Source organism: Phalacrocorax carbo, chromosome 20 (genome assembly GCF_963921805.1).
Source record: "Phalacrocorax carbo chromosome 20, bPhaCar2.1, whole genome shotgun sequence".
Taxonomy (NCBI): domain Eukaryota; kingdom Metazoa; phylum Chordata; class Aves; order Suliformes; family Phalacrocoracidae; genus Phalacrocorax; species Phalacrocorax carbo.
The window spans coordinates 314,412-341,571 of NC_087532.1; the positions used below are offsets into that span (position 1 = coordinate 314,412).

Here is a 27,160-nt window from a genome sequence, read left to right on the forward strand (position 1 = left end):
AGTGCTCTGATCCCCAGGCTGAAGGGACAAGGCAGCACCACTGGCTCTGCATTCCTAGCTGGGTAGCGCTGTGCCCAGCCTAAATGCCTGCTACGGCTCTACAGAGATGCTTTCTGCAGGGAAAGTTTGGCTCTACACAAGCTGGTGTCTAAAACACCCTGCTGACATCAGGGGAGCAGGAGCACAGAAGGCAGCAGCAAGCCTCTGCTTGCCCCCAGCAGATGAGGACTCCTTACGGTGCTACCTGCCGGGCAAGTCCAGATCATTACGGGATCTTTTCGTTACTGGAAACACAGGAGGACTGGTACAGCGAACCGAAAATGCTCATAAGTGACAAACAGACCATCTTCAGGTTATTTAATTTTCTTTCTTCTATTGCAGCAGAAAAGCAGCCTCTCCCTTGAAATTATTACTAGTATTTCTACGTCTGCACCACTTAGACACAGAAGGTGAGCCAAGATCACACTGTGGTGTGCTTCTGTGCACTAGGCAATTTTTAAGGCTTAGATTAACTATGTTCAAGAAACCATCTATTAATGCATGAATAGCAGTGCAACTTCCAAGTGTTTCTGTTGCACTTCAGTACTGGAATGTAAAATTAACCTGTTATGATAGATCTCTTACTGAGAACATGCACATTAGATAAGCTGGTGGCTCTTTCACTGACACATGCTATACCTTAGTTTAGCACTTCAACATGCAAGGACTACACTAAGAAAGCACTTTTGCTGAAGAATGCAAGACATGCTTTGCTGCAAACTTCAACCTACAGCATGCAATATCTGTACTGGTGCAGACCTACTGAATCTGTTTAACTGGAATACACATGCCAATGGAAGTTAATTACTACAGCACTCAACATTTGCGCTAGTACAGATCCTATTCAGAAATATGCAACACTTGTCCTTGGTCAAGTTTACTTTACATTGGTTTACAGATTTTTTCAGGCTCATAAAAATGTTGCAACTGCAATGATAAATACTGCTTAAAAACATGAGCACATACTAGTACAGAATTCCCCTACGGCAAAGTTACAGACTTTGAAATTTGTCAAGGGTACTTTACTGAAAAATGCTGTTTAGTATGCAATGGCTTAAAGCAAACCCTGTGTTCCACAGCATAAACTTATAAACTTAAGCTTCAAGAAGATGACCATCCAAATTTATTAAGCTACCGCATTTTTTAAATTAAACTAATCTGCGTTCAGTATGCATAATTGTGCGCGTGTTACATTAAAAATGGAAGCGCAGGTAGGTGCTACAAGTCCTTTACTTGTAGAATACACTGCCTGGTAAGTATAAAGACCTGCAGGCTGTGGCTGACGCTCTCCCCTCCTTGCTCAGAAGAGCTGGCACTGAGAGGCCGGAGAAGTTCTCGCCCCTCCTAGCAGCAGGCTTGAGGCAGTCCCGCTCAGCTGGGGGATCTGTAGCACAGCACAGAGTGGGACTGAAGTACTTCTAACTGTGACCAGTAATCACGCAAATCCACAGCTACGCTGAGACTGGGGAAGCACTGAAGCGCTGATGTGACTATCCCGCTTCTTCCCCAAACCAGGGCTAAACGTGGAGTGCCAGAACCAGAGCACACGTCGAGCTAGATACCGGACCAAGGTAATCCATTTATTTTATCATTTAAAATAACTGTTCTTAAACAAGCCTCTGAGTTGCTTCATCAACAGAACCTAAAACTAATCGTTTTCAACGGATTAGTTCTTTATTGGTTAGTCTGTACTGCAGCCCTTCCTGTGCCTTAAAAGTCCTTTCAGTCCTCATTTAACACTTTTTCTTTTTAAGGAAGTTCCTTACTCTGTATTTTGATTTGATTTTGTTACAACAATATGAAGTGTCAACGTGAGCGTGGGGCTGCTATTTCCTCTTCGCTAACGCTCGGTGTAACAAACCCTCTGAATTTTCAGAATGCAGTTAAAAATACAGTTTGACCAGGAAAGAATTTTGGACAAATTAGGACCCTTGAAAATAGAAATCCACTGAGCAAGTGCTGCTAGGAGAGCTTTTAACTGGACAATACAGCATTGCCTTCATGCTAGAAGGCAATCTTCTTTGGTTCCTATCTTCCCGCTCTTGAGTTCAGGCAGGAGAAGAGGGCCAAAGCGTAGCATTTGCAGTTACAAGCATTAATGAACTGCTCTAAAAAAAGAACACCACTGGAATTTAAAGAATGGAACAGCAGGAAGTATGTTCTTAGAGAAGATGTTTCAATCCAGTTTGCTAGACTTAGTCCTTTTTTTTTTTTTTAATAAAAAATGAAAGCACTCACGGCAAGTAATAGCAGCAGGCCACGTGCTGATGGATGGTGCCTGCCTCCCCAGAGGTCTACAGGCATGGGTACGCTGGTTTGGATCACTTCTGGGAGCGCCTCCAGCTGCACGGGGACCAGGGCAAGGACAGTTCAGGTGATGTGTGGCTGCAAGCCAGAGCGCACCAGAGAGGGTGACAGGCTCTGGCCGCTGCAAGACTCCAAACAAGAAATGCCATTCTACATCAGCAGCTACTGAAACCAGGCACAGAACTGCAAGGACAGGAGGTTTCGTTTTGCCGTGATGAAGGCTCCAGCAGAAACCTCCTCAGGTAACGTTTCCTCTAGAGGGTAAGCGCCTCTAAGGTACGAAGTCATCCCCTCAGCAATTGCTGAAGAGCATATGGGCGGAAAAAGTGCGTGCAATAGAGATGACCACTGATAAGGTGTCTGAATCATGGCCGTGGTGCTGACACACCGAAAAGGAAAAAGATGATGATTTCAGGTACGAGCTCTGAACCCTGACACTTGGGAGCTACATCCTGGTTCCCAGACTGATCCAGCCAGACAAAGCTTCTGCCCTTTGAACTGTGTGACTGACTTGGACACCGTACAGGCTGCATCATTACATGCTGAAGCGATGTAGAAAGCAACAGCCCCAGAAGCGAGCAGCAGCTCCTCTCCCCACACGCCCTCCCCAGTCTGGTATGGGAGTGCGCCAGCAAATGAATTAGGCCTTCTTAGAAAAAGTCACAGCAAACGATGGCTTCATGGGTAAAGCGTAACACAAAGCTGCTTCATAAAATTTACTCCATAATGCCCAGCCAGGGAAATGTTTAATGAATCTGAATGCTGAAGATCAGTATAAAGGACAGGGTGCAGGAGCCAGAGAAGGCTGTCTGGTGAGTTACCTGTTGCTCTGAGAGCTGAAATGGCCTGTGGGACATTTAATAAAAGGGAGCTCTTGCCTTTTTCCAGATATCTCATTTGGGCAGCAAAACAAAAAAGACAGAAAGGCCCAATAAGAATTACACCTCAGAGCACGCGGTCTGTGATTTAACGTACGCATTTGAGCTCCAAATACATTCAGCCCCTGCAAGAGGTAAATGAAAAAAAGAAATTACTTTGAAAACTTTTGTTGCAGGTACAGTGATGCATATCCCAGTATGACATTTTCTCACATCGTCCTGAACTCTAACAAACGGGACCTCTCAATCCCTTCAAATTTTCCCCCATTCTCAATCTAAGAGAGGTAAGAGACCGGGTACTTAAATGCAATGGTGGCTGCATAGCACATATTAAAAACACACAAAAAATACAGGTCCTGGGTGCACAGGAGTAGGAAAGGGGTTGTTGCTGAAATGCCAAGAGGGAGAAGGGTATGCAAAGAACAACAAAATATAGTAGAGGTTGTTTATTCAGGTATGAAATAAAGTTGTACTTACCAGAAGAACTGACTTCAGGTGTTACATGCACGCTCCCCAAATTGGAGAGCAGCATTTCATCAAACCGTAAGAAACAGGGTGGGGGTAAGGGGATCCGTTTTTAAATGAAAGGTGCCATGAATGAATACATTCTTTATCACTCATGAGCACAGGTAACAAGTGCACTTGTTTTGCCCCAGAAAGGACAGAAGTTTTGCTGTGGGCAGAAAGTGATGGGCTAGCCTAACGATACGAAAAGATTTGCTCCTTGTGATCTGCTCCAGATCACCTGCCTCCAAGGGCTGGGCAGAGGGGGCCACAGGGCAAGCAGCCGTGTATTTTTGTTCATGTCCTATCTCTGGACTTTGGGCAAAGCTCTCCTTCACAGGAGGCTACAGCAGACGGTTTAACTGATGAGCTGGGAAACACCTGTGTAGCAGGCACTGTGATTAGCTGAAATCTATCCACTGCAGCGTGTTCCCGAGATGAAAACTATTACTTAAAGGCCATAGTAACTGGTTTGGGTTTGTGGTTTTTTTCCCCCCCATCTACCCTAGAAAGTATTTTCATTTCTCCTGCAGAAAGCTAACAAGTTTTGTCGTTCACATAAGTCAGTCAATAAAATCTCCCGGCTCTCCCTCTTTACTGATCCTGGTGTAATGTAACCCAAATAAATCCAGAAAAGTTAATGAGATCAATTTGAAAAGAGCTTTTCAAACTGAACACAGCAAATGCTGCGGTCATTTATCTGCACACGCAGACTACGTAGGCCAGTGTGCGGACTACATCAGATTTGTACGTGACAGGCACACGTTTGCATGCATTCCTTCAGCATACATGGACATGTCAGCTTGTGCACACCAGAAGGCCCAGAAATACTTTTCTTATGTGTATGCACACCAGCAGCGTATGCATGTAGGTTGCTATCAGAATGCAAAGCAGCAAAGAATCATTTTCTGTAACAGACGCATTTTGGCAGAACAGCGGCCAACGCATTTTGTGGTAGTTCATAGCTTGCCTTTTCCAGGTAAGAAGAGAACTCCCCCATTTCCCAATCAATCCCACACCACTTGCCATTCAGGACAAAACCTGCAAATGCTACTGACCTTCCAGAATCTGCTTCCTGCCAATTTCTCATATGCCGTTACATACACAAAGCCTTAACATGCAACAACTATTTCTCCTCCAGCACTGACGACCAGCCTGTCAGCTGCACCTAGAGCATAACCACCGCAGAGCATCTACGGAGCGTGACCTCAGGGGCGGCTGCCCCAGCTTCGCTCAAGTCCAGGGAGCCGTGCGCTGGCTGCGGGCCTGCACCGGGCACTTGCTCCTCCCTACGGTCCCGTTAGTGCACTTGATATCCCAAAGGAAATGGAATTTTCTTCTAAGTAGTAACAATGAACCATGTGAGCCTGGCAAAACAGAAGTTAGCAGCCAGAAGGGAGCTGGGAGATAGGGAAGCATTTGTTTTATGACTATATCCTTGAAGAACTGAGAGACCGATAAAAGGGAACATCCCACCTCAGAAGATGCTGAAAGCTGGGTGATAACGTGTAGAGTCAAGGAGGACAACTAACTGGGAAGTTGATAAGAACTAAAACTCAAGTGTCCTTTAGGCAAACTATCCTCATTATAATACTAAAAATCATGCCCATAGGCCAGAAACCTCCTACTCAAATCAGCCCCTCACTCTCTGAGCACTCATGATGAATTTAAAGGGAGCTGTACCTTTTAGATGAGGTGAGAAAGACACTAAATGATCAACTGGGGGGTCTGAATATTAGCTGTTACTGGCACTTTAACCTGTGTAAATACCTTGTAGTTTCTCCGTGCGGGGTGCTAGCTTTGTGGAGTTCCCACCCAGCACCCACCTTTGCGCAAAAATGAAAGGAATAAAATACCTCTGCTCTGCGTGTAGTTTGGTGTTTTGCACACTGGGTGAACGAACCTGCTTTTTGGGAAAACACACTGACCAGGCAGCACAGGTCAGTTTTACTGTACCTTGACACTGCAGCATGCATCCGCTACCCTCGAATGGAAAAGCACAACAGCACAATTGCTTTACTCTTCTGTGCTCAAGTTGTATGTTGCACATTCTTTTCAGTTTTGAATCCAACTAGCCCACTTTGGTATGCACAAGTTTAAATTATTTTTGCTGTTCATAGAACAAAGGTCTTAAAACACGTGCCCTCCTGTCTGACATGCAAAGGTTACACGCAGCACAGCTTCCAGCCAGTGCCAGGGCTGCAGAGCGCACCGGGCAGCCCACGCACACCGAACATGGGGGCATGGCAGGAACTGTGCAGGCATGCCTGCGTGCAGCCAGCCCATCAGTTAAGCAGGAATTTTCTGGTGAGAAGGAAGACTTAAGAAGAGAGCACCAAAACTGCAAAAACAGGAGTAGGTGGGGACCGGAATATATTTTGTGCATATCAGCATCTAGCTGCAGACATCCACACTGGTCCCTCTTCTTACAGACTGTGGGACACGGTCCATGGCTAGCCAGACAAAACCAGTAAAGACTGGGAAACCCCCCAGTTATCTCCAGGTAGCCTTAGAGAACAGGTCTCACCTGCTGCAGAATGAGCCTCAGGCAGTACAGGAAGAAAAACATTTGCTCTGTCTCTTCTCTTCCTGCAACTCCCATTTTGCACCAATTTCTTCCTATTCTGCTGCTTTTGAAAGGGCTTCACACCCTCAACAGAACTGGAGCGTTTGGATTTTGCCCAGAGAAAAGACAGAGCGAGCGTGTGCACCGTTGTGGCTGGCGTGTGCCCTCCGGCTCAGCCTTCTCCATCCCGGGACCCAAGCGCACTGGGCGGCTGCAAGGCTGGCTCAGCCCTCGCACACCAGAGCTCAAGGGTTCTCCTGCAACAGGCGCCGGCTGCGTTGCGGGGGCTGAGGAGCTGCACCTCCTTGCTCAGGCTCATCCTGGGGCAGGAGGAAGGGAGTCAGGACGCGGCCTGTTGGGGAGGAAAGGTGTGCTGTGGGGCCAGCCCCAGCCCCGGGCAGCTCTGCCCTGCAGCGTACTGCTCTACCAGCTGCTCAATAAAACGTCATCGTGTGTCTGCAGCATCCATTACTGTCCCGTGGGTACGGCAACTGTCCCCAAGATTAAAGATGGTTAGACTTGTTAATGTTTTTTCGAACAAAAGTAGATGCTTATGTATGTCCTTACAACAGAGGAAGGTCGACCTATGTCCTCAGAATGACTTTTTTTTAAAAAGTTACTTACAGTAAGTTTTATTTTTCAAAAACAAATTACGCTTTTTCTTCAAGAGGCTTTTGAAATAAGACACCCAACTGTAGACCAAAAATTACCAGCCCTAGTTACACACAAAGCATCGGATTAGTAAAAACAAGTCACCATTACAAGAATACGAGCTATTTTTACACAGTTCCTGAATTAACCTGCATTAGTTATAAAGCACATTCCCATATGTGCTGAGACCTGGAGCTATAGTTCTCCAGCTAACAACTTCACAGCACTGGTGTGTCTGCAGTCAGGAGTAACGAATCTCTTCCTCCATTAGGGCAAGATCCATGAAAGCAGCACTTAAACAGTTAAGGCACATCTGGGCCTTTGTCCCCATTTCATCCAATTCTGACTTCATTTGTCATTAGTAAAGAACCCAAATTATAACTTGTAAAAAAACCTGAGGATATGCCACAAAGAACAGTAGCACAAAAGTCACAGGTCAGAAAGAAACATCATTAGTTATTGCCTCTTTGTTAGGCTCAACAGTAAACAAATCATGATGCCTCCAGCAGGCTTAAGCCCGATTCATCCTCTCACTCTTAAGTCATAAAAGTCATCTCTGCAATTCAAAATCAGTAAAACTCCATGATCAACAATTCAGTTTTCTTTTCTGAATGTTACGTGGAAGCAGGAGCCCAGGTCATTCCCTCCCTCTGCCTCTCCTCCCTCGTTGAACAACAGGAGTAGTAACAAGCACACAAATGACAGCCCTGCTGTCCTACAGCCTCTCAAATGTGAGACGGTATTGGGCATTCTGGCTGGCAACTCGGGCATGGGCCTTGAAGGCTGCATCACTCCCTGCTCCTACAGGGACTGTGACCTGCCGTGGGAATGCTTCGGTGTATTCCCACCCTGACGTCGGGTAGCGAACCCACCCGCTAATGTGACCGAGCACAAAGGCAACTGGACTCCCTTCGCAGCGAGAATGGGACTCCCCCCGGAGCTCCCTCAGCACTATAAATACAGTTACAGCATCTTCATTTCAGTTTTTTCTGTTTGTTTTCCTTCCCTCTAGGTAGATTAACAGCTGAGAGAAGCAGTTGTCAAAAAGCTGGCCATAAAGTAAGGTAGGGTAACCAGATGTGTGACTTACCAAGACCAACTTCTAGAAGGTAAGCATTGAGCATTGGTGCTTAGCCACCTCAGGGAGCAAAAAGCAGTGTGAAGAGCTCTTCTGTTTCTCCCTGGCTCAGGCAGAAACAAACACCCATCCAGAATAGGCTGCATCTGTACTGCAGCTTCCTGGGAGCTAGCCTGAACACTGCTGCAGTCCCATGACAAAGGGCATCGTTATTCATTGAGTCTGTGTGAGTGCAGACCCCGTCAAGTTCCAAAGTCTACTGACAGCCATTTTGGATACCGAGAAAATATCCCACCAACAACGCCGCCTAAGCATGCCCATGATGAATATACATGTCCTTTTTCACACATTCATGCATTGGTAACATCTACTGCGGAGCTCTGTCCTGTTATAAAAGCAGCAGTGTTAGTCATTGCAGTAGGGTTAGTTTATACAGGATTCTGTTTTATATAATTAATGGAGGTGAAACTTACTGGCATATCTCGGCTGCAGCCCCATGCAAGCAAGCAGAAAGCAAAAAGATTTAAAATGGAAGAGAGGAACTGGCTAGCAGGCAGCTACACTCACCCTTTTGTACAGCCTATGGTCCACCAGTGGGCTTCAGATTGCAAAACAATACCAAAGAGCTATTAGCACACACATGGCAATAACCATACCTTACCAAGAGCTTCACTTCAGGGAGGAGGAGGAGACAACACTTCTGCTTGCCTGGAGAAAAAGAACCCTCCCCACGCCTGCCTACTGGACTCCCCCTCTTTACCAGGGAAGAGCAGTCCTATGTCTAGGTGTTTTAGGGCAGGAAGTTAATAAGCAAGTAAAATAAACTCAATACTGTCACCCCCGTGGCATTTCTAGCTGTGTCCCGCCTTCCCTTGCAGCATCGTCTGTTTTCTACCTCATTCCCAATGCTACTCCATAAAAAAACCCCACTGCAGATCATAATCTCAGCCTAGCAACGGTATAGGTACTCCTCAAAAGAGTAAAATTTTCCTGAGACTCAGAGAAAGAATAGCAAAGAGGAGGTTACCTTCCCTGTGAAAGCTGACTCTATGGACCATATATCGATTCAGCTCAGCAAACCCAAACCCACTTTGGAGCTGACTTCCTTGCAGCTCTGGATGTGTCACATCTGGGGATCACTAAGTAGGTGGAGTCCTTCCAAAACCATTAAATATGCAAACCCTTGGTTCTGCCTCACGCAGGGCAGCGTGCCAGGAGGCGGCTCAACTCACAGTAGGTGTAACAGCAAGTTTTAGGTTGGAAGTTAGTCGAGTGCCAGCCAACAGCTCTGGGCACCATGGGAAGATGGAGCGAAGCTCTCCTGGGAGGCCAGGAAGTTTGTTTCTCATTCTCAACAAACAACACTTCTGTGACGAGTCATGTTGATACCATGTTATGGCTGATGCATGTTATTCACCAGATTTTTGAGAACATGACAATAGATGGATAAATATGGTTTTGGTTTTTTTTTGAAAGTCAAAAGGAAACGATTCATGTCCGACCATCAGAATGACTGCTGCTGATGAATGACTGCTTTTGTCTCCATGACACCTGATAACAATGCAACTACTAGAGCTCCAGTCTTCTCTACGAATAGATTCAACCAAAACTTCCATTTCTTTTCTGATTTTCATTAACGTCTATGCATCCATTACTGAGAGACCTCCAGCCGCAGAACCTCTCTCATTAACTCTCCCAAAACATCAGAAATACTGTCTGATCAAGCAACAAACGTCAGTTCAGGAGATCAGAAAATACACGACCAACATGCCTATGCACCCCGGATTGTCAAGCTGATAGGGATCACGTTTGCACTACTGAGCCTTTGCACCAAAAAGCTAATATGCAAAATAGGACAAGACGACCATTTAAGCTGTTCTGAATGCTAGCAGAGAAAGAGTTCTCAAAACTGGCTTAGACTTTGATAAATTTATAGTAGGAAAAAAACCCCACCAACCACGTGGTTGCCAGGGGAAAGCCTGAGTAAATCTTGCCTAAAGGCTACAGAATACACTCTTAATAAGGAGTCATTTATTGGCCCAGCAACAGTATCATCTGCTGCTAGGACAAAAACCCAGGTTAAACAGTTTCATTCTAAGGTTGAATTTGAAGAATTGAACTTGAAGAATTTACTGCCTTTTTACTTAGCTTACTACCCTTACGACAGACTGCAAGTGGCTTTTACAGCCTCCTCCCCCACCCCAGTCTATCAGCTGACAAAAATCAGCTACAAGATCCCATTTCTTTGACGTTCCTGTGCATGCTCTCTTTTCTCTCGCTCGCTCAGATTCTCCAAAAATATCTCATTTCTGTTTCCATCCCTTGTACTGACAAGGCATTGTGGTTTAACAAGTGGCTCCAGACTGCCATTTTTACGCTACCAAGCATTAAATAACATTAGCTGTTAGTTGGTATGGCTTGCCCCTGGATGTTCAGGAGTTTGGATGGCTGAAATATTTCTTTACCGAGCTTTGGGCTTTCTTAATTTCTTGTTTACAGCAGTAGTGTGCTAATTTTGAGGATTTCAAGAGGGGTCCGTGATGGGATTCTACCAAGCAGTACTCCTGAAACAGCATGTGGGGCTGTTAGCCTAAGCGCCACTCACATCATCTGCAGCTGAATCCCGCATGAACGTTACACAGGATGCACAGTAGACTGAATGGATATAATTAGGAGGCTTATAAAGAGTGGTGGTTTTAAACTTAATTAACATCCTAAGTTTTATTACTCTATCCTTAGAAAGAGGTAAGCAAGAAAAGTCAAGCTGTGAGGATTAAATGTAATTATTATGACGCAGAAAAGAAAATCCAGAAAGCTTGAAGAAGAACAGATGAGGAAGCAATTCCCTCACATTCCAGCTGGCACCCCAGTATTACATGCACCACAAACAGGGCAGCTCAGAAGTGGGGGTGCAGAGCCAAGCTTGGGAAGGAACAAATGTGGGTGGGCTCAACCAGGACATGGCTGTGCTGGGGAAAGCATGTGGATCTTCCCCACAGGGCAGGGGGCAAGGAAGCAAATGGGTCAGTCTGAGTCAGCTAAGATGCTGAAGCAGGTGAAGCTCTGTTTTAGTAAGTAGATCTGTATCATTTCCAGTATTATACTTTTCCTATGCAGTTGTTTACACAAGCAAAAGACTTCAATCTATCTGTCTCCAAAATCCTGTGTGGTAATAAGTTCTAAGAACATGATTTGTGTGTTGTTCTTCGCTGAGCGCAAACAAGCATGGGACCAGATCTTTGCGTACGGTACTGGCAGCCAGGAGAGTCCGAGGGTCTGTGAGATACTCCCGCAGTGTGATCCCAGGATCACAGATGCAGCCTAAGCAGACAGCGCACAAAGTGTTTCGGAAAATGTCTTTCTTCACAGCTGCTTGCTAGAGCTCTTCTGGCAAGCACGAGGAATATGGGGAAAGAGGCCCAAACTTGCCATATTTCTAAACAGTTCTGTAAATCTAGGAGGCTGGTAAATTTATGCCTTTTTCAAGCAGATTCTAAATGCTGGTTTTGTAATTTTGCTAAGCCTTGCTTTTATTTTTAGCATTTGCCAATGCCAGAATGCTCCTGGTTAAAGTTTGTGTCAATTATTAGTATTACTTACACTAACACAGTTGTAAACCCTTCTGATTGCTTGGAGAAAGTACATGACCACGAATATGTGATTGTTTATATTTCAGAAGGAAAAACAAGGCAGTTGTGAAACACAGTTAACGTTTTCAGTGGGGATAAGTTACTTTTTGCTTTTGTTGCATCCTAGCCAAGAACCATGGATGAATTCCCAAGTAACCACAACCATGAACAAAGCGCCTGTGGACATAGACAGGACTGCCCTGTTGCAGAAATTCAAGTACTGCGCAGCGTGACAGAAGCCAGAGAGAGCCTACTGACAGCAGATCCCCGCCCCTCGCTGCTTTTTATTTCCTGCCTATAAACACCCAAGACCTAAACCTGTCTCCCAGAGATGCACGGCAGCAGGGACCATGCTGCTGAAGAGAGAGGAGGTTGACTACAGGCAAAGGTAAGTGTCTTGCCTGCAAACTTCAGCAGGGTTTTGCTCTACAAAGGAAACAGAAGGCGCTGAGAAAGAGGAAGGCAATGAGTTGAAGGCAAGAAAAACTGCTGGATTCATGGGCAATTAAAGCCGTGGACAGTCTAGGTTACTTGAGAGCTGGAAACTTAACTGAGCGTGGTTGAAGTGCATGGCGCATCCTGGACATTGCTGGGAAACACAGTGATAACAGCTAGTTGTGAGGTATTCTCGGGGCTTGTGTGTGAGAGTCAGCTGCAAGAGCCTCTGGCAGGTTGACCCCAGGGCCTCCACGGATGGGAACAGGCATGTGGCTTCCCCAGGGGCTGCCTGGATCTCAAGCAGATCCGAGAGGATACAGAAATTCCGAGCCTCTGCCTGCTTCAGTTGTACATACTGCCCAACAAGCACAACAGAACAAACCTGCTGGTCTCTTCCACATGCCCTGCTGATAGCAAGAAGCCACTCGTGCTTCTTCGTGAACAACTGTGGCTATTTCAAGTGCATTTGGAACTGGCCTGGAAACCATAAAGCCCTCTTTCTTGTCCACACATGGTACTTCCCACTGGACCTGCAGGTAAGATGTCCTTCCACAACATGAGCCACACCGACCTCCTACAAACTGCAGCTCTGAAATCCTACAAAAAGGACTGCGTCTGTTTCTAAAATCAAGTTTATCACATGCCCCTCTGCCTCTCAGAGCTCTCCTTGTTCAAACATCACCGGGCTGAACTAGACATGCTTCAAAATGCATCAGGTCTGACCAGCTCCTGAGTGGATGAAATGCATGTGTGGTGAGAATGGAGGGAGCAGAGTCAGAAACATCTGAATTCACTTTTGCCTAGGCAAAGTTCCAGTTTGCAACCTGATCATATATGGGATCCTTTCAATGAAAAATAAAAACAAACACCCTGCGTGTAGCAGAGTACTGTCATGGTAGCGCTAGCTGCCACATGCGAGCACTTTGGCACGCCCGTGCAGGCTCCCACGCTGGCAGATGATTCATCTGCATGTCTGTGTCTGTACTCCCTGTTTACTAAGGTATGTGTGGAGTGGCTGACGTGAACTAACTTGTCTGCTGCTCTGTTGGCACGTTCCACCCATCCACATTAAAAAGAACCCGTATTTGATGAGAGTTTACCAGAAGATCCTGTGATCAAACTAAAGGCATTTCCAGCGTACACCAGATGTGGTCGCATTTTGCACTTTCCCACATACCAGGAATGCTTTGTGCAGCACTTACAAGCTGTAGCTACGATTCTGTAAGTTTTTTTTCCAGACTTCCTCCAATCCAACTTTTAAAGTCACATGCCTTGCTTTGCTCAAAATTTTCTAATTCTGTGTCTGCCCAGCACAACTTGGGCTGATGTGCCACATCAGCAATAGAGCTGAACATGATTCTCTTTCAGCAAGAGTCAAGTTTGAAATTTCAATTTTTGTCAGAATACCGTGGGAGCAGCTGGGCTTCATTATTTGATTAAAATATCTGTAGGGAGCTGATTCTATTATCCTTTACACTGCACTCATTGCAAACACCCTTGAATATTGTTGCATTGCTCTAACAAAGGGCAGATACCAAAAGATAGTGTCGTACCTGTGGCGGCAGCGTCGTAAAAACCGCATAATCTTGCGAGCAGCTTGATCCTGCTTCTTGGTAAGCAGACTGCTTCTAAACACAAAAAAAACCCAACACTGAAGCGCAGGCAAAACTGGGGCGAATAATACTAAATTCAAGAATAATTACCCTACGAACCACTGTCCTTTCCCCACTGGCCATTGTCAGTAAATTACAGCACAGCCCCAATGAGTGTAAAAACAACGTACAAAGATCCTGGTAGCATCTAACATCCAGACAGCTCACCTGAGCTTCTGTTGTACAATGGTGGCTGCCCGACGGTTCTGTCTCCTCTTCCCACATTCTTTGTAGCTACGATAGTACTGCTGGATCAGCATCGCGGCTCGTCGGCTCTGCTGGAATTTTTTCTGCTCATAATAACTTCGGAATTTGCTCTGGATAAGAATGGCAGCTTGCGTCATCTTTTTATAAAGTGCATACTACAAGAGAAACAAACAGGAGCTGAGGCATTCCAATAAAACCAGCGAGAAGCAGGTTCCTACGGTGCAAGACTCTTGTACCACTAAGACATGATGAGAAGCAAAGGAGTATCTACTCGCTGATTGGGAACTGGATGAAGAAAGGGTGACAGCAAACTGGAACAACTGTGAGACTAGGTGCAGAACCTAGTCTGCGTCAAGAAAGCAACTGCCTGTTTTGCTGCCCCCGTAACAGTTTGACAGGATGGCTTTTATTTAATACCTAGCTAGCAGGGGCCCTACACGTACGCGCTGATGACGAGATCCAGCTGTACTATGCTTGTGAACAACTTTGGAAGAGCTGGAGCGGATCCTGAGTCATGTTTACACTGCTTTGTATTCGTACTGCAGTGGGTCTGCGTTAGACCGACTGACTACCCTTAGAGGAACTGTTTGCTTCCCTTGCACAGAGAAATACCATTAAAAAGTACAGGATGCTCACTTACGTAGCCATTGCTTGTAAAGGCTTGTAACAACAGCAGCAAAATATGCCTAAGTGACTATAAGGATAAAGCACTGTGACTGACTATTCCAAGATGCTAGCAAAATAACTAAAACCAAAATACACTTTTTTGTGTCTTCCTTTAAAAGTATCTTTTAAACAAACTGCTTTAAGAACAGAATTCACTGTTCACAAGTGTATTCCACTTTCCTACGCCAATTAACTTGTAACAGCTCATTTATTTTTTCTATGCCATAGCCCAATACTGCAAGTTTTGATTGCTCAAGTATAGCCATTTAAATCCAAGCATTTCAAATACAATAACATATGATTCTAACTTAAAAAAAAACCCCAAAACCAAACAAAACCCCAAACCCACAACAGTTAATTAAGCAAGTTTAATATTGAGCCTAAGTCATAGGCAAAACTGAATCTCCATAGAAGTCTGTAACAAGCATCCACTGAACTTGCAGATTTGCATGAGCAGTCAGACGCATCCAAAATTCCCCCTAGCACTGTATTATTTCTAGCCCCATGATTTCAAATAAAGCAGGCACAAACACTTAAAAAGAAAATCTTCTTTATTCTACATCCTTTTTGCTTTTAAAGCACGCAAGTGGATGGCTGCTTAACAGAAACCATATGCATTCATGCATATTTTTAGAAGTACTTTTTAAGAGATGTAGAATAATGTGTAGAAGTTGCACTCATACCTCTGAACTAACACTATGACAGAGGCTTTCAGTGTTTACTGATCTTATTTTGAAAGTTTTAATGCTTTCAAAACTTGTGACTGGTGTTCCTCAACATTTTATCAGCTATGACTTCCGCTCACTTTATCAGACAGGCAAGATACAGAAATAGCAGCTGCTGCCCTGTATAGTGTAATGTCCTAATACACCTCAGTGGAGTTTTCCCATCTATTGGGGGGTGGAAAAAAAACCAACCCAAAAGCAAAGACACAATGCCCCCTACCCCAACAACACCCCAAAGCAAAAATCCCTCCAATATCATCACAGACGACCATTTACCAAATTTCACTTTTTGGAATTGAAGCAGTCATTAGGTGCAGTTATATTTTGCCATTATTCTTTTCCATCTTGTTTTGTTTTCTTTTCTTTTTAACATTTTTCATTAAATGGATCAGATTGTGGTTTTAAATTAGCTGTTTTAAGTAAGTCCACACACAGGCTGGTTGTGGTTTTCCTTCCAATTTTTAGCCCAGATGGGACTTCTGTGGCTGAGTTACAAACCCCTGAACAGAAGGGTTCAAATACAAAACTGATGTGAGCTATGACTGTTCAAATCTAGTCATGAGCCTGTGCTGATCTCAGCAATACAGCAACATAACAGAGGAATAAGGCATGTGAAAGAGAAAATCGCAGTCACTTGATAGACTAGACCCCAATATGTTTGCATTCAACACTAAGACCCACGTAGCTCATTAGCTGCTCCCTCTCATCCTCTTTTTACCTCTAGCTGGGAAGAGGATAAACGGAAAAGTCACCTAACTGCTGTGAGGTGGTAAGCCTCAGCTAGCACAGCAGCCCCAGAAAGCTCAGCTCACTTGTGCTGATAGAACAGTTCTTGGACTGATACAACACCACGGCGCAGGAGGAAGCTGTGGATGGAAGATTACCCTGAGGACATGTTCTCTCCAGGAAGAGCACAACTGGCCTCCTGGGTAGCTCTGAGAGAAGCTCAGCTGGTTCTAGTACCTGATGACAGCAAGATGTTGCACAGCTGGGAAATCTCTCTTTACAGCAGAAAACTACTGGCGATGAACAATTTAAGACTGACATCAACAGCCGTGCTCCAGTATGAGCAGCAACGCACACGAGATGGTGGTCTTAAGATTGAGGGCACAGGTATTTCAAAGACGAATGTTCAAAACACTTTGGCTGGCAGGCACAATGCAGAGGACGTTGGCTACATGGGTAGGATAAATGTTCTCCTGTGCTCCCCGAATGCCAAGGCAGAGGTCGCCAAGTGACGCCTCATCAGCAGCAACAAAGGAAAGCTTGTTCCTCTGGAAACCGGCTTCAAAACCGTCCCCGCACCTCAGCCCATCACTGCTAATATGAGTACCTGTAGAAGCAGGAGACTTTTTTTTCCAGTTGTACTACTACGTTGATATGCTGTGACACAGCAGCCCCTACGTATCTCCCATAAGGTTTGGTTTGTCACTGCTTTCTCAACCACAGGTATTTATTAGTGGATACTATGAAAACATTTCTCTAAATGCCAGGTTCTCCTGGTTTATACGGAATGCAAAAGTTAGTGACCCATGGGGAATTGTTTCCAAAATAGTGTTTGTATTTGTATTACCTTCAAGGCTATCCAAGTAAGCTTAGGGAGAAACAGAAAAATACATAGTTAATGTTAGTTCTGCAAATAAAGAATGAAAAATAAAAAACCAAACCATCTTCTTTCAAAAAAAAAAAAAAGCGATTCCAGGATCCAAGACAAAGCAGTTTGTCAAGCAGTTTTTGAAAGGAATTAAGCTTCCCTGTTACAGGAAGCATCACTCCAGAATGACAGCCATGTGACAGGTTGAGTGTGAATCATGGTGCAGTCACCTAACATTAGAAAGGCTTCCCAAATCAATGCTTTTGAAGGTTGTAAAAGAGCACAGGCATCTTGCCTTTCACTTCATGTAACATACCGCCAGGCACCAGGCAGCTTGAGTCTAGCAGGGTACAGTGAAAGAGGGGCATGGGCTCTATCCCCTCCCCAAACCCCGAACCCGCACCCTCCCCCCCCCTCCCCCCCCCCCCCCCAAAAAAAAAAAACCCAAAAAGGAAAAAAGTATCTTCTTTTTCTGGGGTTGAGAACTCAGCCTAAAAGCATGTCTCCGACTAGAGTCTGGAGAACAGTCTCAGTCCTGGAACAACTTGTACCAAGCTAAAACATGTGACCTCCCATAGTTTAAAAGTTTAGTATGTGCAAAATAAAACAACCTATTTTTCATCTTTGCCTTTGATAAAGGCGAAACCAACTTCAATTTCACAATGAAATTTGGCAAGCAACTAGTCAGAGAATAGTCTCACCAGGCTATAGCATGCATAAAGGCCAATATGGAATATATCATTGCCCTCATTCTCATAGCAAAAATGCAGGTTATCATCACAAATTAAATCCTCTCAAGGATTCCCTCCAAAATTAAGACTCAGGATCCTTTTCAGTTTTGCCTGAGCAAGGCATTTCACTGCTGCATGCTGAAAAGCATACAAGAGGAACAGTGGGATAATTCCCATTACAAAGGGCTGTGTTCACGGCACTTACACATGTTTCATAAAATTTCCCTTCCTTTATTACCTGTTTGTATTTTCGGTAGCAACGCTGAATAACAGCAGCAGCCACCTCCTGCTGTTCCCGGAGAGGACGACCCTATGTGGCGAAGGAAAGAAGCAGCAAGTAGTCAGAGTACACAAAAAAACAGGACAGATGATAAGTGTCTCACAGCAGCTTGCAGGGCACCTCCTAAATCTCTCCTATCAGTGCTATCTGGTCTGATTCAGGTCTAGGCATTCCGTGGAGATACTTCTACTGTCAATTCATGTAGGGGACAAATCCTCAAAATTGATCTTTACACCAAGCAGGCAACCAACCAGAACCTCTGAGGTGTATTCTGAGGATATGAGTGCTGCTCCAGCACAGAAGGCATGCTATGGCATCGCCTGGCCTCTCCAGTAGAGTAGGTGCTGGTAAACAACAAGCGAAAGCTAGAAGCATTGAAAAGGTTATGACAAACTGTATTTTTGTCCCAGCAGTGGGTATTACCCGCATCTTGTCTGTAACAAATTATACTCTCTCACGCCTAACGAGGAAGACGTCAGACATTTCGGGCACGTACCTTGTATTTCCTGAACACAGTCTGGACGAGTTTGGCAGCTTCATAGAGTTCTCTCTGCTCATGATCAGACAGAGTTAACTGTGCAAACTCATTTTCTACCTTCTCGCTGGTGGATGCACTCAGAAATTCAGACCAGTCTGCTGCCGAGGGAAGGCTGGGTTTCTCAAAAGCTATTTCACTGATTGGTGAGCCTGCAGGGCTCAAGCTGGTGTTCGAAGAAGGGGTCAGGGGTTCACTATACAGACTTCTGAAATACCAATCACAGTAGGAATTATTGGCTCACAATGCACCTGAGCTGGCATCACAGATAAGGGCTACAACATTTCTCAGTTCAAGGCAGAAGCTCATGCTCCCCTCCCATTCTCCTACCAACATCCCATATTCCTGAGCCTGCCTGTACTGCATCGCACAAACTTGGTGCCGGAAGAGAAGTCACAAGTCAGACCTTGCGGCCACTTTCCCCACCTGCCTGCTGCTGCACGCACTCCCATTCTTCCATGAATTTGTAGCTGTGCTGGCAATGATTCATTTGACCATGAGAGTGTGGCTGGGCTTGAAACACCAGCACTGAGTCCCACTGAGAAAAAGCATCTGCAGGCCAGAGAATTGGCGCATGCTGCCCAGCATCCAGACCACTCAGAAACCTAGAGCAACTTCACAGCTCTTACTGACCTCATCTGTGCAGCACTCGGCAGATGATCGACATCAGCAAGGTAACTGGCCAGCCAGCTCATTGTGGTGCTCATGGCAGCACTGTCCGTTCTCTCCAGCAGTGGTGACTCCATCGGCACAAAATTCTCCCGCTTGATCCTGTCAGGCGTAGCTTCAATAATGTGCTCCGCAAGTGTCATCATGTTCACCTGGGAAGGGGGAGAGCAAACTTTTAATGCCTGGTAGCAGGAGCCTTGTACTTGCGTGTTACAGCCCAGTTTTAGACAGAAATTCATTAGCCAAAGCTCATTTGCTTTTCTGCCTCTTCTGACAAAGCGCTGCAGGGTTTCGTATTCCCCAGACCTCTTTTTCATTGAGTGTACAGGGAGCCTATGAGATTTGGCAAAAGGCTTATGTCGTTGGACCTTTACTGTGCGCTACTGACAGCTGTCACTACTATGTTGTTTCCAACGGAAAAGCGACCTTGCCACTCTTTTGCTAGGACATGCAGCAGACCATGACAGGCCAATAAAGGCACATCAAGAGAAGTCAAAACCCTTGGGCCCACAACTTTTTCAGGAATCCTTCTGAACCGTATCACCCCATCCCACCAAGGTTCACAGGATTTTTTTAATACAGAGAACAGAAACCAGTTCTTGCTTTGCAAAGATCTGCTTCATCTGTGGTACACAAGCAGGATGAGAATATATAGAGATGCCAACACAGTACATGTAGGCTGTGCTCCCATTACTCTCTTTGCTCAGAAGACCAAACGCTATCTTTTCTCCAGTGACTACTTCTCATCTGTCTGTCCTGCTTTTGTTGTGGTTTTATTTCCTCTATTCCATACCTAGTGGGATTTTATCCTCCCCAAACCCACTGTCTCCCGTTACCCACTCTTACCTCCTTGCACTTTAAAGTGCAGCGGCTTGGTCTGCGACCACACCACTGCCTCTCTCAGGCCACCTTGTCTTCATAGGGGCTATTTACCAGTTCCCAAAGGACTACGGGGCCACCCTAGTCTCATTTACTGACATGACCAAAGGGCCCTGCTTTACTCCTTTTTCCTTGCAAAACTGCTAACCCTTTTGTGCATCCTGTATGCTGTTGAAGTGTAAGCCAGTGCACAACCCTAAGTGCTAATCATTAGCGTTTGCCTTGGGGTTGAAAGGAGACCCTACGGGTATGTTTACCTGCAAGTCATCCATGTGGTGTAAGCAGTCCTCATCCCCTGCGTTGTCCCTATAGGATAAGAGCTCTGCATCCACCATCTCCCTGTCAGCCATCATCAGCACATTCATCTGCTCTCGCTGGCGTAGCCGATGGGCTACAGTGTCCTTCCCCAGTGCAGCCCCCTTCTGGCTCCCTGCCACCTGCACTGCTGACACACCAATATAAATGTCTTTTGGGTTCCATTTGATGCCTGCTTGGCTGCCAGAGCCCCGGTACCCAGTAACTTCTGGGATGTGCTGGGAGAGTTCCCGGCCATAGTCCCTTATCCCTTCACTGGGGCTGATTGTCTCAGTGACAGATTGCTTGGAGCTGGAGTTCTGCTTCCTGACACTTGGCTGTTCCAGGCTCAGCGCAGTGGAAAGCAGCTTCTCTTGCCGGGCTTGAAAATATTCAGGGCTCAGCTTATGTTTTTTGGGTGCAGGGTAATCTTTCTGACTCTCACTACTGTAGTAACTGGAAGGTTCTGATCTTGGTCGTCTCAGCTCTGGAAACAAACAGATCAATGGTCAAAACAAAACATGCAACCCATGACTGCTGTAGGAAGCACACCAGCTTCTGCTGCAGAGCCGCAAGCAGAAGTTTGTACCATGCTCTAGATCACCTGACAAGATGTGCAAAAGGAGTACCTATAACCCAGGGAGGCTACTACTTCAACCACTCTTAAGATACACACGTCTTTCAAAAGCAGGCATTCGCTCCTCTTCCCAATACTTGGAGCACACGACAGAGAGCCCACAAGAAAAGAATTAAGCATAGGCAACAGGGCTAGAGGTGGCATCTGCCGCCCAGGTGAGCTCCTTGCCCCCAGGTTTCCACATGTCAAATACCAGCAAAGCAGCGCATGCCCTCAGGGTTGTTTCACCTGTATTTGTACTGGAAATCACAGTGACTCCCTTCTGAGGCTCCTGAGAGGCAATAAGCTCACTGTGCCACTGGGACACCCAGTTCTCTGTGTTGGAGTCTGTGCTCGAGGGGCACTGAATCCTGGGGCTTGGCCCAAGCTGAGTTTGCTCATCTCGCTGTAGCTGCTCCAAGCACTCCGCCAACTTCACGTGGCCCCGAGACCGGGCAATGGCCAGTGGCAGTCTCCCAAGGGAGTCAGGAATAGAGATGGCTCGGCGGTCCCACTTGTACAGCACAACGGCTGCATCCATGTGGCCCAGGGCGCATGCCCACATCTAAAAAAGAAAAGACAATTGACCCACTGGGTGACCTGCCTTCTCCTTCCCCAGCTCACAGAAAAATGATTCTGATAAGCAAAACCACAACATGAACCCCAGCAACTAGCTTTTATAGATGTCCTATCCTGACAAAAGGCTATCACAGAGGATTAGGTGCATGCTATTCTTTCCTGTGACGGAGAAACCTTCATCTGCTAAATGAAGCAGACAGATTGAGAGTTTCTTAAATGTTTTTGGGTTTGGCTTTTTGGGGGACACACACACATGACATGACACACTGGCATCACTGCAGAGACAGAGCAGCCTCATATGCAAAGGAACCTCTGAGATGAGAAACTCGCAGACAGGACTGAAGATTGGAAACAAAAAAAACAACGCTCTGCTGTTGCAAACTGGCGCTTCTGGTTCCACCTGCTTTGCCTTTTTGCTTGTCTAAGTTCTCAGTCACAATTTCACGACTCCAATGACCAAGATAGTGTAATGACTTTACAAACTCTACAGTCAGTCAAAGAGAACCACGTGAAAGAAGGTGAGTAAAGCCCTCTTCCCAGCATGATAGTGGAGACTAGATTTTAGGTAAAACACAAACCAGAACCACCTGTCTGTCCCCTTTCCTCATCTTACTCGATGACAAGGGTTTTTCTGTGTGGTCTCTCTCAACAAAACGCCAGGAAGCTGACAGTGCCATGTCTTACCATTTACACAGCAAGGACACACAAGAAACACCTACTCTTCAGAGTATGAAGCAAATTAGGAAAATAACACATCAGGAAGAACTCCAGGGGATCCTCAGACTCTCTCAGAAGTTTCAGTTTCTGCTCTTACCAGAGGCGTGCAGGAGAAATGATCCACATTCAAAGGGTCAACTTCCAGCTCCAGATCAATACTGTCCGCATGTTTGGTGCTGCAGAGGAAACATTAGAACAAATGATGCTCTGTAGCCACGTTAGGATCTCTGCCTACATGTACAGCTTTACCTAATGCACTGTAACACAAACAAATGGCCATGCATATTTATTTCAATATGACACACATATTTACTACAGATGGTGCCACCACCAGAGACTTTAAGGGCATGATACATCCAGTGATGGGACTTGCTCTCTCAAGAGACAGGTCCCATGAGATCAGGGGACAGGAACAAGTTCAGGGACATGGCTGGTTGTAAGGGACAACCAGAAATCTGGACCAAGCAGAGGTTACATATGCTTCTCATGCCTGTACTGACACCCAAGAGTCCAACGGGCTGGGTCTTACCGCCATTTGATGAGGGTCTGGATCAGTGTAGCATAGCCCTGGGCAGCGGCTAGGTGGAGCAGTGTCATTCCTCGGAAAGTCTTTGAATGGATCAAGTGTTTGGACTTTGCCCAGCAAGCACGACTCATCATCTTCTCGCACACCACCACCACGCGGCTCTCAAAGCAGCTGCCCAGAGTTCCAGTCCCGGAAACGCACTGAAACACCACACACATCCCAGTTTAACCACTGAGGGGAGCTGCAACCTGCCCTGAGCAGGCAGCCTTCCGCTTCTACAAGCACTGAGAGTGGCAAATGTGAGCGAAAGCCAACTGCAGTTAAACATACCCACAAACCAGGCCTGTTGTTTAGGAAAAACTGTAATCCTTTCCAACCCCCCCAACCCAACTCTGGTAAGAAAACAAAGCTGCCATGTTTGGACACAGCAAGGTTCATACCTGCACCTGCGTTCCTCCGTTCCCACTCCCATTGCTCCCTCCTCCTACTCCTTGTTTGTGCTGCTGGGAGCCTGTCATTTCAGCCATTCTCCTCTCCATCTGCTCAAGTCGCTCCAATATTGACATCCTGAATTGGTTATCTAGGTTGGAGAAAGCCAGAATAAGAATATTTCCATGGATAGCAAGCTCAGGTTTTGGCAGGCTACTGCAGGAAATAACAACCAACTATCCTGGACATCACACAGATTTGCTCTGCTTGGCAGTGCACAGAGACACTTGCCCTGCAGCATCCTAGCTCTTCAAGCTCCTGCAGCATCCCTTTAACTGCAATTCCAGAGAAATTCCTTAAAGAAAACAGCCAGGAAAATGAAAAATGCAGGCAGAAGATGGATCCCCTTCCGTGTGATTCTAGCTGTATCCACACAATAAAGGATAGGGGTAACACAACTTCTTTCAAAACACAAGTAAACCCTAAGCAAATATAACCATTCAGACAGCATTCCAGCAGGATTGTATCTGTCAAAATACTCTCCATTTTAAAGTAAATCCCCCTACTTTACAAGAGCCCTGAATTCAGCTTGGCTTGCCTCCTGAAACATGCAATAATGGTACCTGGAGGGAAAAAAAGACTCCTCTGCTTCCTTCTGTGCTTAGAAAAAGAAGCCTTTAAACAGGCACTTACTCCTTCCCTGACGGGCTCCCTTTCTTGCCAACAGCTTCAGCCATGTGCCAGAACTACCAGAAATCAGAGTACGGGCACTGAAAATCCAGTAACATCATCCTGAAAAGCCGTACAACTCTTGTGCCCTTTGGTCTCTGCAGAAGCCTAAAGCCTGTATTAGTTATTTTCTCCTCCTTGCATCGTAACCTAGCGCTATGGTACAGCTACTAATGCTTGACCAGTGGTGCAGGGAGATTTGGATAGGTTAATAGGACACTGCAAAACCAGATGCTGTAGAGATCAACTCAAGCAGTCTTTTTGTGTTTAGGGCCAGTCAGTGCAGCTCGAGTGGCTGCAAACACAGAAGGCACCTTCTGTCTTGTGACCCGTAAGCGAGAAGCTTCATGCAGCTCATGTGAGCTGGGCAGGATAATTTTGTGGATAGGGAACATTTAATGAACCTTGCTATCATGCTAACAACATATATAATAAACTGTGGGGAAGAGACAACCCTCATCCTGTTTGGTTTCATGCACCCATAGTGATGATGTGGCAGAGCAGAGCACTGATAACTCCAGAAAAAGCCCACTGACAGTAATAGGCATCTCCATGAAAATGAACGAGCTCTGATCAGGTTTTAAAGGAGAAAGTCTTCTCCGAGTGACCTGGTTACATGCAGATACCTCCCTGGAAGGTTGCAGGAGTACTTGTATGCTATACCCTGCAAGGCACAAGTCTCACTAGAGGGTATTATAGAGATACGGATCTCTGCTCTACTGCACTGAAGGCCGTATTGCAGACCATTGGTAAGAGACAGCTCAAGTCTACTGGCTAAAGACATCTTGCTCTCCCTAAGAAGCTGCCACGGTCTGACAATAGACAAGAGCTCCGCTCCCTTCTGGCCAGCTCCAGCGGGTTGTAATGCAGCATCCCTGGTTGCTCAAGAGCCTGGGATAAAGCAGCATGGCCAGCACCTCCCCTCTAACCTCACTTCAGAGGTGAGCTCACTACAGTCTGTTCTTGCCTAGTCCAAAACACTATTACTTATTATTTGTGCCTTATTAATAATTCGGTTATCCCACTAATTGCAAAGCCTCTGGGAAAGTGACTGACAGCTACCTGAGGAAAAACTCGTAACATGGTGCGGTGTCAGGGCCCTGCCTCTCAACTGCGGTCCGCACACAGCAGCAATGCAAGGCGTGTTTTCCCAGCAAGTCTTTGTTCCGGGAGTGCTGCAGTGTGCTGCAGTGCAGTCCGTGTCGCTGTCTCCTCCTTCCCCATTGCCAGGCGGAGCACGTACGCTGCAGAGACTGACAGAACCTGGCACCGCTCTGCCAAGCGGCTACTACAGCTCAGGCACCGGGAAGAGGGGCCATGTTTGCCGTGCAGGTTAACAGCTCCGTTCTGCACATCTAATGCTGCTCTCCCCAGATGGGTGGCATTTTATTAGAGCGAAGAGCAGCAACATACACTGCATATTGTATCTGAGCCTTCAACCTCATATAGGCAAAAGCAGCATCTTTTTAAAAGAAGAAGAAATTTGGTTTGAACCGGTGTTATAGAACAAGCCCAGGGCTGCAAGACTGGGGATTTGCTCCTTCCGTTTAGCTGTCAATATATATTCGGTTCAGCCAGAAACAGCAGGGGAAAATTATTCCAGTGAGATGCAGAAGTATGCTGTTATTTAAACAAATATTTATATAACTATATATTTATATACATACTGTATGTCTCATTTTTTAATATTACTCTATATTTAAATAACAGCATATGTTATTTGTATTACTACTTCCCCCCCTTTTTTTTCCCAAGCTGAAACCATTGTGGAACACAAAAGGAGGGTCCCATGTTTGTGTCCATTTTCCAGGCCCTTCTCCCTAGGCTCTGACCTCTAACAGGTGAAGCCTCCACCTTTCCTGATACCAAGCTAATGACACTGAGGGCCTCCTGGCACTTTTTGTTGGAGGACTGAAGTTACTAAAGGGATGTCTGTCACCACCACTGTCCCCTGATGGGATCACTAAAAGAACTTTTCTTAGGAAACAGAATTTGAAACAGCATCTAATGCTCCTATGTATTCCTATTCAGACACCTGGACAGTGCTCCTGGGAAGTATTTAGGGCAGGAGTACCTGTTTTTTGGTAGCAGAGGGTATCTGTTTGACCTAACAGGAGTCAGAAGGACAGACACTACAAACTCATCAGAGTCTTAAACCTGGAACATTCAGCATCTTACCAAGACAACTGTGTTTTCCATAGAGGGTTGTAAATCCCTGCTCAGTCTACAGGCAGATCAGAAATATGCTGCTATTAGTAAAATGGGAAGTGGAAACAAACATTCTAGAGTGCCAGCACAGAGCGAAGGAAGCACTTTCCAGGGCTAGCAGAGACTGCCGGCATTTACCCAGCAGCAGGGCGCACCCTTGGATTAGAAAGCTCCAGGCAGCAAATAAGGTCAGTGGGGCAGCAGTGCATGGAAAGTATCTTCATGCTGCATTTTCCAGGTGATTAAACTTGCTACCTAAACAGCTAGAACAAAGCCACAACTGACAGCAATTTCAAAGGTATTTACGTATAGCATTTCCATAATAAACTCCGCGGTATCAAGCACACCAAGGTGTCCCCTTCAAAAGGGACTGGTCACTTGAAGCGCGTGCACTGCACTAGTGCACAAGAAAAAAAAAAGAAAACTCAAAGGGGGGGGAGAGCGAGAACAGGAAAGGAAAGACAGCAGCTAGCCATGCTGCAAGAGTTGGTACAGTCTTAACGAAACAAAACAAGGACACCTAAGCACGGAGGAGCAGCCAAAGGGAAGGGCACCTTCCCCTGATCCCCTGAGGTTCCCCCTGGACTAAACAATGAGATGAAAGGCTCCTCTTCATCCACAGGAGGCCCCGGATTAATGGCATTTCGACCACAGTCAGCACAGTCCATACACTGCTAACAAGCCAACAGACGCCTTGCCCGGGCTGCAGCGAGAGCACCACACGTCACTGAGTGGAAGATCCCTGGGTCATTCAACCCCCTCAACAGCAAGTTTCCTTCCTCCCTTGCTTGGGGCAGGGCCAGGGAACCTGCCTGCTTTCAGTCAGGCTCCCAAAAGTAAACCACATACAAATACCAATTTCTACACACTCTCCTCGTGGTGCACCCTTGCAATATCTCTCAGGATCGTTTTAAAAGTCAACTGTCCGCAGGCAGGTTAACTTCCCAACTATTTTTACCAGGATGCAGTGGTCCTACCTTGGTAAAATTAAGTTACAAAGAATAAAGATGATCTTGTACCTTGCAAACTTAGAT

At 45.9% G+C, this 27,160-nt stretch overlaps 1 protein-coding gene across 7 annotated transcripts in view; it reads right to left on the bottom strand.

Moving 5' to 3' along the window:
- The window catches only part of CAMTA1 (calmodulin binding transcription activator 1), a 321,453-nt gene that overhangs the window by 3,613 nt on the left and 290,680 nt on the right, over positions 1-27,160 (bottom strand). For 3 of the 7 annotated variants that reach the window (XM_064470370.1, XM_064470375.1, XM_064470374.1), the window contains 11 exons: positions 23,201-23,340; positions 22,764-22,960; positions 22,332-22,410; positions 21,188-21,503; positions 20,286-20,809; positions 19,114-19,301; positions 18,442-18,688; positions 17,904-17,975; positions 16,914-16,934; positions 13,911-14,104; positions 13,644-13,718 (listed from right to left, as the gene is read on the bottom strand). In XM_064470370.1, coding sequence (XP_064326440.1) covers positions 13,644-13,718; positions 13,911-14,104; positions 16,914-16,934; positions 17,904-17,975; positions 18,442-18,688; positions 19,114-19,301; positions 20,286-20,809; positions 21,188-21,503; positions 22,332-22,410; positions 22,764-22,960; positions 23,201-23,340 — 2,053 coding nt within the window. Of the gene's footprint in view, positions 1-3,167; positions 3,350-8,590; positions 8,622-13,643; positions 13,719-13,910; positions 14,105-16,913; positions 16,935-17,903; positions 17,976-18,441; positions 18,689-19,113; positions 19,302-20,285; positions 20,810-21,187; positions 21,504-22,331; positions 22,411-22,763; positions 22,961-23,200; positions 23,341-27,160 lie in introns of all 7 variants that reach the window. The other 4 variants (XM_064470376.1, XM_064470371.1, XM_064470373.1 and 1 more) reach the window with 4 other exon arrangements.